Below are 12,528 nucleotides of genomic sequence, written 5' to 3' on the forward strand. Positions count from 1 at the left end.
ATACGTGTCTGTATACTATATATATATATAGTATACAGACACGTATATATCTATCACTTTTATGACAAGTAAAATAAGTTAAACAGTCAGTATTTCCATTTCCTTACCTTTCCCATCTGTGAAGTTGCGTATGCTGAGGATGTTATTGGCATCTGGGTAATGGTTCTGTTTAATGTAGGGAGTTTTCTCTGGGGTGTCCTGCAGCTGCATGGTCACTTCCTCCAGCTCCTTGTCCAACTTTTAAGAAAACAAACAAACAAAACAGTGATGAATCTTTAGTTTACCTTTTGTTTTTGTAAAATGACCATAATGGATGAAATGAAAATATATATTACGACACAGGTATTGTTGCCACTAGATGTTTTTACCCTTCTTTCCAGCTCCACACAAATCACGTGTATTCTGTTAGTAATCAGCACACCTGTTTCCTCTCAGTAATCGTCTCAATGAAGTATCTTAAAAACGATTGTCTCATTTACGAAACAGTTCCACAATATGGTTGCAAAGACAAGCCTTTCTTTAAGCTGCCTCTGGGAGTTCTTAAATCATCAATCTAGTCAATTGTGCCGACCATGTCCTTGATGATGTGAGCCTTCGTAAATAAGAACCATCAGCGGTACGGAGTATAATGCTGCTGTGCTGCACTACACATAAAATATGTCTAATATCTACCACATCTCAATCTGGCAAGTTGGCTGTCATCCCTGTGTCTCACAGTTGAGATGCAACGCCAGCGTAAGATGGGCATCAACAGTTGGAGCATAGTTGGCGACTCAAAACTGAGAGAAAATAGGGAACATTTTGAAAAACAGCCTGTTTTTGTGTGCATGGTTTACAAAACTGTATTATTTGTAATGCGCATTATTTCATTGTCCGTTTACACCGTCATCATACCTGCCTTGGCCTGCTTTGTACCCACCTTGGCAGCCATCCCCACATTTGTGATTTAATTTATTGGCGTACACTTTAGAAATTAAAATAGGCCGTTCGAACCAAAAAAACAGTTTAAACCAGAAAACAGGCAAATTGACCATTTTATGTAGCAATTGATGTTTTTCCATCTGCATGATTCCTGGACATTCAGGCCTGAGGTCTCATACGTTTTCTGTTATATGAGTGCACACATGCAGGTGTCTTAAAGCAGCCCTTGTGCTCCAGAATTTATAGAAACTATATTGAGAAGGATCACGATGGGTCGGAGATGCCCACAACAGCAGACTATTTTTAGAGACAATATGTTGTTCAAAATTTAAGCAACAACACTGAGCCTCTGTGACACATGCAAGAAAATTGAGAACCCCTGCAAACATCTGGACATTTTGGAGACTTCCTTGCAAATCTGTTCACCAACTTGTGTCCCAAATCTGCAGCCCAGTAAGACAGTACCCTTAGCTTTTTATGTGTAGAGCATTACAGCTCTGTCACTATGTCACTTAGTGACTTTGAGGCATAATAGCAATCGGTTGACTTCAACCTTTGATGTCTCCTCGGTCTTTTGTCTAAAAGACTTACTGTAGCCTCTACTCCATACATTTTAACCAGGGTCTCCATCCTATTTTCCCCTATCCCATATGATTATTGATTTCTTCTTGGTGTGGTGGACCCTAATCAACCTGGCTATTCGTATCGTCCTCAAATCTCCACTCAGCACCAGACCGTAAACACTGCTACAGTCAGTGTGGGCCATTATTCATGCAAACCTTTCCTGATCTAATTCCATTTCTTCATGCCTCAGATTTCACAGATCCATCTGCCTGCCACCACTCAACTGAGCTCTTTGACTCTCTGGTCCATTCTCTCGTCTCCCTGCTCTTGTTCCCACACTAAATTACCCCGTTTGTCAATAAACTCTGAGATCTGATCTGTCTGCCTCCAAGTCTGCATTTGGCTTCCATTCACCAAATCTATGACAAGAACTGCTGCCGGGAAAGCCATCATAAGTTAGTGTCCTCTAAAAGTGTTGCAGCGACTTCTCATTTGCTACAATCAAACAAAAGGGAGCAGTAGAAATTCACCCCGTTGATTTTTCACAAAGAACTGACTGCTGGGGGTCTTTCTTTTCCCCTTTATCCAAACGTCACTCAGTGTCAGGATAAATGAACGTTTATACTGATGTTTTATAAAATGCTTCAATAAGAGTGCACAGCAAAAAACATGGGTCTCTTAGTCTCTTAAAGAGTCCAGAGCAGCTTTTAACAATTACCTTACTGGGAGGTAACAAAATTACTAAAAATCACAGATGAAAATTTGAAAACTCACTGAGGGCAAAAGAGCTATTATCTTTACTATTAAATGAAGGCTTTGCTTTTCATTCCTTTTATAACATATTATTAATTATTATGTCCATCCATCCAGCCAGCCATCATCTTTACCCACTTCTTCCTTTCTGAGTTGTGGGAGTCACTGGTGCCCATATCCAGCTATCACTGTGCGAGAGGCGGGGGACACCTTGGACAGGTCTCCAGTCCATCACAGGGACACATAGAGACAAATGAGACAAACAACCATTCACTTTCTCACTCACACCTATTAGTTTCTATTTATGGTAGGGCTGGGTAATATGGACCAAAATTAATATCTCAATATTTTAAGAAAAATGGTGATACGATATATATCTGGATATATTTTTTCTTTCCATAAAGTAATAACATAAATATATTTCGAGTCAAAGCTTTGTCCCAGTTGTCACACAGGCACATTTACTAACAAAGAGATGTATCGTTACAAAATAAATGTCTAAAAAATAAACTATTCAATTCAATTCAAAAATACTTTATTAATCCAACAGGGAAATTAAGTGTTGTCATAGCTCATCATCCTGGTTTCATTCAAGAGTTGTTAGATGCTGATAGCTGTGGGCAGGAAGGATCTCCAGCAGCAAATCTGAAGAATCTGGCCACAGATACAATCCACCCGGATCCAGCTTGCTGTCAGATCCCACGTGCCTCTCGGTCCTCCTGGGCAGCAGGACTGCCCAAATGCCGGGCAGAATTCCTCTGTGAGCGATGGTCACTCCTCTCAGCAGTCTGCCGAGCTTCTTGTCACGACAGACAGACAGCTGAAGATGCCGGGGGATGATCCGGCCCTCCCGTTGTCACAAGCCAAGTTTCCCACCAGCTCCAGGATCTCGGCGGCCAGGTACTCGAACACTGCCACCATATTGACGGGAATTCATCCACGGCGCCTCCTTTTCAACACATTTGGGATTTGGGGCTGTAGTTGAAGTATTTAAGCTTTGAGATGTTAATCAGCCGCTCCTGGTTGTTAAAAAACACCTTGCTGCCATGGTTACACATCATAACAAATGCCCAAAAGTAAAAAAAGTTTCTGTAAAAATCCTTCCAGCTGCACAGCATCTGATACCAGAGTAAATAATCATCCAAAAAAATGATTTATATCCAGAAAAAAAGAGGAATTAATATGTACTATTATTCATTTACATATATTAACTAATAATCCTCCTCAGCTGCGCCACCTTCACTACGTTAGTAAGCGTATGTGAAGCAGCATTTGAGGGGATGTGTTTGTATTCAGTGAGGGAGAAAAAAGGGCTGCGTAAAACTGGCGGCGCAGATGGGCAGAAAAAAGAGAACGACTGTACACATATTTTCACATCTTCCAGTGAGAGGTAGCCCAACATTAATAAAGCAGTGGCTAATCATATTGCTAAAGACATGGTCCTTAGCGGCTAACAAGATGGCTAACTTTAGCCGTCTTGTTCCACAGTTGAGACTGGGACTGTGTCTTCCTATAGCGATATAAGCTGCTGCTTTATTAATGTCACGCTACCTCTCACTGTTCCTCTCATAAGGCACAGCATGGATAAATGAGTTTTGACCCGTGGTATGTCTCAGGGAAGGAGGCTGAAGTGAACAGTCGGAGCTTTGGCTGCAGTTTCCCACATGCTTCATACTCCACTTAGAGCGCTGTTTTAAATGGTGAAAAGTGCCGACCTTTTGTCAGGGCTTGTTTTCAGCACTGTCTACTGAAAACATTTTTCTGCTGCTCATCTGACAATTTAAATCCAAACCATCTCCAAATAACTGCCATTGTTTTCTTTTTTGCTTAGAAGCTCAGCTGCTCTTCGATATCTCCTGTTTACTTGTTGTGCTAAACTTCCTGTCCACCTGGAGAAGCAGGAAGTGGGGGGAGCACTCGCAGGTGAAGAGCTGGGTTTGTATTCAGTGAGGGAGAAGGAGGGGCCGCGTGAAGTTGGTGGCGCAAACGGGAGATATTTGAATGGCAATTTATTCTTAGTGGTTGTGATAGAGCCATTTTAACCATCTTAAATTGAAAAACTCCTGTCGCATGTAGTAGATTCGATACATCACCCAGCCCTAATGTATGATAGTCAAAAACGCATCTCTTTGGTCTGGGAGGACATCGTGGGTTTTCTCCGGGTACTCCGGTTTCCTCCCACAGACCAAAAACATGCATGTTAGTCTGATGGGTAACTCTAAATTGTCCCTAGGTGTGAGTGAGAGTGAATGGTTGTTTGTCTCATTTGGTTCTGTGTCCCTGTCCCTGATGGACTTCCAACCTGTCCAGGGTGTACCCCGCCTCTAGCACAGTTACTGCTGGATATGGGCACCAGTGATCCCCATAATCCAAAAAGGAAGAAGTGGGTAATGATAATGAATTGATGGATGTCTTCTGTTCATTACTGCAATAAAAAGCTTTCTACCCACAGTTACTACCTTGAATTTTACAACATTTTCTGAAGAAGCCATTGGCTCTGACCTCAGTTATCCTCATGCGAAGACGGTGGTTGTCAGTTTGAAGACCATCCAGTCTGGAAGTGTTGGCCTGGTTCACACTGGTGACTGAAGTTGAGGTCTTGGAGTCTTCCTTCTTCTGATTTTGCGTGAACTTTAGCCTTCGGTTCTGGGTGGCTGCATCTGGATTTGTTCTCATGGTGATTAACTGTAAAAAGGGTTTGGTTAAATTTCTGGTAATATGTAAGCACTCAGCATGTACCATAATAGTTAATGCTAATACTGACCTTGGGAACAAAGACCAGACAGAGGGTGATGGTGCTACAAAAGATGATAACCAAAGCTACGATGCAGAACTGGACATTGGGCTGATCCCTGGTCAGAAAAGACACTGCAGCGCCGATAATGCACATGATGCCAACATTGTACACACTCATGCCGATGTATTTGCTGTCATTGAGAGCAGGGATGCTCACGTTCCTGGTCTCCCATGCCAGAAAACAACCAAACAACTGTCAGGAAAGAGAGAAAACAAGTAAAAACAGGGTTATTCAGACACGTTAAAACACCTAGAAGCAGCATTTGTTGAAGCTTAAAGACATTTGAAAGGCAAACAAAAATAAGATTTATTACACAAAACCATATTTAATATATCAAGTTATAAACTTGAAAACTGATGTGTAGAAGTGAATTAACAAGGATTGTGGCACATTTAATTTTTGAAACTGCTATGGGAAAACATACCCAGCTGTGCCTTTGTGGTGACAGTAATTATGTTACTCTCCCTTTTTAAGTTGCTGGGTTTGGCAATCTTTAGGAAATTGACTGTTTCCGTAACTGACAACAGGATGTGGTATGATATTTTGGTTGATGATACTGAGGAGTCTGCTTACAATAAAACTGTTTTGGTGAGACTCAAAAGAAGGGGCACAAGAACACAACCTTGTAGTACTCCAGAATTAATTAATTCCAAGCTGCTCTTTCTGACTTTTGTTGATCAGTGACCCAGTAAAACATTGTTAAAACAAAGGACTTCTGCCACTAATGATCACTAACATCCATTGAGCATTGATGAACCTGCATGTCATCAAAACTAGAGGCTTCTGAACTGTACAATGCAAATTAAACAACACATAAATATTATACATTAAATGCTTTTCCATTTTTTATACTCCTCCAGTTTGTTTCCAGAATTATCTTAATATTTTATTTCAAATGTTTTTTTTTTTTTTAAAAAAACATTTTTCAAAAACTATTTGTTTTGTGTGTTTGAACATGTTTTCTATGCAGTATTTTTAACATGCAGTGTAGCTGGTGTATAATAATTTTAAATATTTTTTACATTTTTGTTGACAAATTACCCAAAGTACCTTTTCACGATGTTGGTTTGCAAACATAATCAAACCTTACAACTTTAGAGTTGCTCTATTCCTGCTTCATGAAGTTTTTATTTAATTTTAATAATGTTAAAACATAATAAAGTCAGTATTTAGCATTTACCTGCAGTACTGACTCTACACTGATGGACTTGAAATAAGAATATTACAAGAATATTCAAATGAAATCAGTCAAGACAACAATTTAATCAGGAAGAAATGAATCTAAATGACAATAATAAACCAATAAATTAATCAGAGATAATCAATATTAAAAATATTATTCATTATACTAATTTCAATGCCAACAATCTCAAGGAAAAAAAATGGTACAAACTCTTAATTTTCCAAGATCTTTTTTCCTTTGCTAGAACTTTAAATATATTAATAGTTATTTTGTGTTGTTCCTGGCTTGAATTGGATAAACACTAAAAATCTTAATTTTACATTGATTTTGGAGCTGAAGTGAAATCTACTGAGTTCTGTGTGCAAATATGGCAGAGAAAGGGACAAATACCTTTAAAAAAAGATATGTACATCATACAAATTGTAACACTCATAGAAAACTTACCTAACATAAAAAGAAGGTTCTCGCGCTTTTTGAATTTATATTCGTGAAGAGTCCCAGCAGCAAACGCATTCAAACACTACATCTTTTTGTTACAGAGTGTAAGTGGGGATTAATGCATGTGTCCAGACTGTGATTTTGTGTCAGACTGTGTGTTCTCTCACCATCAGCAGTCCCTTGTAGGCATAGACGATGCCAAGCCAAATGGTCATGTGGGTGTTCTCACAGTGCTCCAAGAAGGGACGGATGGCGATGTCCCGGCCTTGTGGGTCTGGCTGTTGGCAACAAGAAAAAACAAAGAAAGCGGACTGAGCACACAAATGTACTTTGTATTGGGGAAAAAAAAAACAAGGTTGATGAATGAATGTAAGATCTGAAGAAAAAGACTGCATTAGTAACTATTTCCCCATACAGATGCGTCATAGGCAGCAACACAAACCCATGCAGACAGTTGTTCCTCCGAATAAAGGCTGTCGCTGATCAGACATGCAGGTGTGCCACCAAATTGTTTCCTACAATCACCTTCCCCCAAGCCAACTCTGTGATTGGACTATTAATGAATACCGATGCTTCATTAATGCAATTTACATCATTTTCTTTCTATGTACCCTGTCAGTCACCCTCCGTCACGCCACATCCCGTCTTTTATTAGGTCTTCCTTCTACTTCACAGCTCATGACACAGGTGACTTGCAGGGGAAAATAAAGGTACTTGTGCTGGGTGTTAATACAATAAAAGCTCTCTTTGCTTCTTCCCACTTTGTGCTCGGCCTACATGGAGTCATCTGTATCCACACCAATCCATATTAACTGGAGGACACCTGGGAGCAGGACTGTGCATAATGCTGCTGCTCTCTTAAAGTGTGCCTGTTCAGTCTTATTTACAGTAGGACATATTTCATGTCTCTGCAGCTGGTGCTGGAGTGTCAGTGTGTGTACGGGCGTTTATAGTAGTGGTGCAGGAGAGAAAAGTCAATTTATAAAATTCAAGATGGAAAATAAAGCTGAACAGCAGGAATATATGAATACATTTTTGCTTTGAAACAAAGTATCAGCATCTTGTGAATGATCTTCACCACTGACCCCCACCCCTACACACACATATCCAGGCACTTTTCCCCGTCATTCTGGCCTGCATACTCTTCATTCACCTCACATTATTGAAGATTGCAGCTACTCAGGTTTTCCTCCATGACCTTAGTGGATTTACATGAGCAGTTCTCTATACGATGATCACTTAAAACAGGAACACTGGTCTTTAAAGAGCTGCACTCATACACCTAAAATAAATTAATTTAAAAACAGAGACCACTCCATAACATTTCTAGCTCAGTTATCTGATATTTGATGTGTTCTAACACAGTTTTCTTGCTTTTTAATTACCTGCTGCAAAAAGGTGAATACAGAAGAGAATGTTGTTGCTTATCCAGTCTCTGTTAGCAAAATATCACATGAACCACATAATGAATTTTAATGAAACTTGTAGAAAGTACTTATTGGATAGATGTCTACCACTGATTAATATTTGGATTCAACCTGATTTAAGTTGACTGACACAGCCAACTGAACCTACAACCCCCCAAAAGAGATATATATATAGTATAAATGTTACAGATATTGAGATAAGCTTTGGTGTGGTAGTAGCTTGGACTGACCCATAACACATATTCAGAGCATTTAAATATTGTCCAAGTCTAATGAATAAAACGTTGGAATTAACTATTAGGAATCTACTTTGCCTGTCTGTTAACAACATATCTCATACACCACTAGATGTATTTGAATGAATCTTTCAGGAGATAATTTATTGCACCTGAAAAACACTTGGAGCCTAACCCATTCAATATAGTTTACACAGCTGATGGACAAGTGACCAAGTCAGTTTTACAGATAATGAGGTAAAATATGATGTGGTAGTAGCTGAGAGTCATTTACAGCACATACTCTGTGAGATTACACATAATGTTATTGTCAACGTTTGGCCAAAACAGCTACAACTCAGCCATTTCTCAACATTAGATGATCTTATTCTAAAACTTTGAAAGGCAGCAGGTGGTATGCATTTCTTCACGGAAAGCTAGGCCTTTAATTTCCAACATTCCTTTCCGTGGGATAAAAACGTCTCCCACTGTGCTCCCTATACAGCCTTCAGTCTCTGTTTTGAGAAAAATAAAAACACAGCAGGTGATTGTCCCGACCTCCAAACAATTCTAACGTGGAGTCAAATTCTCCCATCTTCAGAGTTGGCAACAAAAAACAGAAACACATTTAAGAGCGAGGGGCTGCATCAGTGCCAATAATTTCACACACATTTATGAAAACTCTTAAAATCCCCACACTCACCCCCCATCCGAGTCTTCCCCAGTAAACCGTGTGCTTCGTGTCACTCACGTCAGAACCGGGAGGTTAGAGTTCTTGTTAGGTTTAGGTGAGGCTTTGATAAAAATGGGTTGCTGCTTTAAAAGCTACCACAAGGAGACAACGGAAAGTGGGGCAGAAGATGACGCACAAACATTCTTTTTTTATTCATTTTTATTTTTACATCTTCTCACAAGAAGCCTCAATTACTTGGCAGAATGCAAAAAAACCAAAAAAAAACCCAAACACAAATATGACCAATCATTTGTGCTAAAAATAACTTCTTCACGACTCCCATTCTACAATTTAACTTCTGTTCAGACTGATAAATGAATCCACGATGAATGAATGAAACCCACTGAAAATGAGGTTTTACTCAGTGACCTGCCATCTGCAGGTGAACTGTAATGTTTTTGCCCATGTCTGTGTGCTCGTTCCCAAAATATCTGATGAACAGATTTTACTGAAACTTGCAGAAAGTAATTTTTGGATGTTTCTCCACTAGGGCTGCACAATTAATTGCATTTGCAATAATATTGCGATATGATAAAACAAGATTTTCTAATCGCAAAGGCTGCGATTTGACTGGTCACATGATCTGATTACGACTTGCGAGTGAGCGGAGCAAAGCAGAGCAGGAAGTGGGAGAAGTCAACACTGAGCTTTAACCGGTTGCACAATGGCATCAGGCTCAACAGAAGCTGGCACATCTGAACGTTTGGTAACAAAGAGGAGCAGCACGTCTGTTGTTTGGAATTATTTTGTCTATAAAAAAGAAGACGCTGCGCAACGGCATGTATTGTGCAGAACCTGCCTTGCTGCTGTTGCTACCTCTCGAGGTAACGCCACAAATCGTTATCAACACAAAGCCATTTACGATGGTTGCATGGCTAGAATGCCAACGACCAGAGCTTCAACTTACAGTAAGCAAAGTAGCAGCCGACAGGGATCACTGACCGAACTGTTCGAAGGTATTACTACGTATGAACATACTATAATTTGAAACAGCACGTGGAAATAACTCTAGCAATAATAGAGTTCATAGCAAAAGACATGATGCCCATTAATAAAGCGACCAAGCCTGAGTTTACAGCATTACAGAGTTTTTTTGCAACTGAAACAGATTTATTGCTTGCGTTCGTTGAAAAATACATGAGAAGAAGACATTGAAAAATAATTGCATATTAAATTGCAATATTGAGGTAAAAAAATTGCAATTAAAATATTTTCCAAAATCGTTCAGGCCTATTCTCCACAAATGATCAACTTTTGGAGTAAATCTATTTCAGGATGGCTCCCCCAGTCAACTGACAATAAAACAAACCACAAACATGTAGTAGCTAGTGGTCATTCTCAACACATACTTTGAGTGTGACATCCAGGCATATTGCTTTAGTTTGCACATAAGTGTTCACCAAAACGACTACTTTGTTATTTCTCAACATAAAATGAACTTAATCTAAAACTCTGGCATGAAAGGCTGCAGGTAATACACATTCCTTTACAAAATTCTACGCTTCATTTTGTACAGCATAAATATAAAAACGTTAATCTATTTGTAATATTTATTTGGGAAATTCACTTGTGGACGAAAAACAGTCTCATTCTTATGTTTGCCGTTTTTTAAGCTATTTGGGGCAATTTAAAATTAATCTGTTATAAACTATAATCTGTACTTTTTGCTGTCTTTTACTTTGTCTTATTTATTGCTGTTCTTTCATGATCTATTGTATGTTTTTTTTAATGAACATCCCAGCTTGACTAATTAAGATCTCCTTGAATGGTTAGAATAAAGAAAAGACTCACAAATTACTTGTAATTAGTCTCGTTTTAGGATTTAATCTTTTTGTCAGCTAATTTTTGGTGAAAGATTATGAATATTTTTATTACTATGACTGAGAATGTTAACGCTGCCCATGAACCGTATGTTTGGGTTAGTGGAGAAAGCTAGATCTGTGAACTCGGCTGAACTGATAAGGTTATAAAAACAAGCTAAGATGGCAGCTCAGGGCAGATTCTCGTGACTGCTCGTCATGTGTGCACATTTTATGTATATTTTTGTAACCTATCTTGAAAATCTGACCTTTCAAGTAATATTCTTGTAAAAAACAATCTTCCACTGCTGTTGAGTGTGTTTCCTTCTGAGTTAACAACGTAAGCGAGAATATTTTTCTCCAACTTTTAACTTACTTTAACTCAGACACAGAAATGGCTATAACTCAGTCAATGTTGCAGATATTGAGCTAAAGTCTGGTGTGGAGTCATCCTGATCACGCACTCTGAGCTCTAACAGATCGAAGCAGGTCTTTTTTTGAAAACCTTGGCATGTATGGTGGTGGATGACGTGCATTCTTTCAAGGAGTACTTTTATTTCTGTTCTTTAGATGGCGGATATGGGGCCTACATATCTAGTGTTCACGGAGCTTATTAAATACATTCCATTAAAAAAAAGTCTACATTATTATTTTTGTCATTGACTTGTTAGTGGCTGAACAAAAAATGCTCCACTGAGTCTCTTTCGTTGCAAGTCATAATATTCATTCAACAAGAGAAACACATTCTGCATTAGTGCTCGTTGCAAAGCCTTCGCTCTAGGCAAACTTGTGTCACTAACAACAAAATGATAAGACAAAATGAGATGTAATGCTTATTAGGCATGGGTCTGTATCGCAGCACAGCAGACAGGAGCTCTCGCCTTTTTGGAGCAATGCTGTCTGGGGAGTTGCCAGGCAACAGGTCTGAAGGCGGCAGGCGGCCCCAAAGTGGTGGCGATGGCAGCAAACGTGCCAGTTTACTGTCATTTTTCACAGCATTAACCCTCTAACGGGATCACTGTGCAAGGGCTGCAGCATGCACAGTGCATCAGCGGAGACATGGACCTGGATGACATGATGAAGAGAAACAAGACCACAAAACGAAAGGTCAAGAAGCTAAAGGAAAGGAGCGAGAAAATATATAAAAACACATAATGGATGAAATAATGTAACAACAGTGCGGAAGATTGAATAGAGGAAGTTGATCCAATTTTACTGAAAAGAATAAAAAAAATCCTAAAAGAAAGGAATGCCAATAGAAAAGAGCATCTTTGAATGTTTATAAAAAACTAAGAAGCTGTACAAATTCCTCCATATTACCAACAATGAGTTTTAGAAGAATGTTTTCCCAGAAGTGTTGGCTACAGTGAACTTAGAAATGAGGTGCATTCAGCACGTTCTACCAGGGTACAAATAAGGTTCAATGTTCTTTATCTGTCATTCGCACCACATGTGGTAGAACAAAATTATGTACAGTGTCCCAGTTACTTCCAACCAAAGTATAAAATGCAAAAGAAAAACACTAAAGATCTAAGATACGAACTAAGAAAAATGTTAACTAATACAATAAACACTAGCAGTATAAAAACAATACGCCGAACAGCAGCACGAACATGAGTCTGTGTGAGCAGATGAGCACAAATGAACACATCAACATGAAACAGATCAGCAGCAACATGAAACAGATCAGCAGCAACA

The 12,528-nt window shown here is 39.1% G+C and overlaps 1 protein-coding gene across 1 annotated transcript in view; it reads right to left on the reverse strand.

The window, feature by feature from the left end:
- Positions 1-12,528, reverse strand: part of gabbr2 (gamma-aminobutyric acid (GABA) B receptor, 2) — a 164,471-nt gene that overhangs the window by 10,512 nt on the left and 141,431 nt on the right. Inside the window, exons 14-17 of the mRNA XM_037693673.1 lie at positions 6,824-6,934; positions 5,003-5,227; positions 4,741-4,923; positions 108-237 (exon numbers count right to left, since the gene is read on the reverse strand). Coding sequence (XP_037549601.1) covers positions 108-237; positions 4,741-4,923; positions 5,003-5,227; positions 6,824-6,934 — 649 coding nt within the window. The remainder of the gene's footprint in view (positions 1-107; positions 238-4,740; positions 4,924-5,002; positions 5,228-6,823; positions 6,935-12,528) is intronic.

This window comes from Nematolebias whitei, chromosome 19, assembly GCF_014905685.2.
Source record: "Nematolebias whitei isolate Nwh7 chromosome 19, NemWhi1, whole genome shotgun sequence".
In the NCBI taxonomy this organism is placed as follows: domain Eukaryota; kingdom Metazoa; phylum Chordata; class Actinopteri; order Cyprinodontiformes; family Rivulidae; genus Nematolebias; species Nematolebias whitei.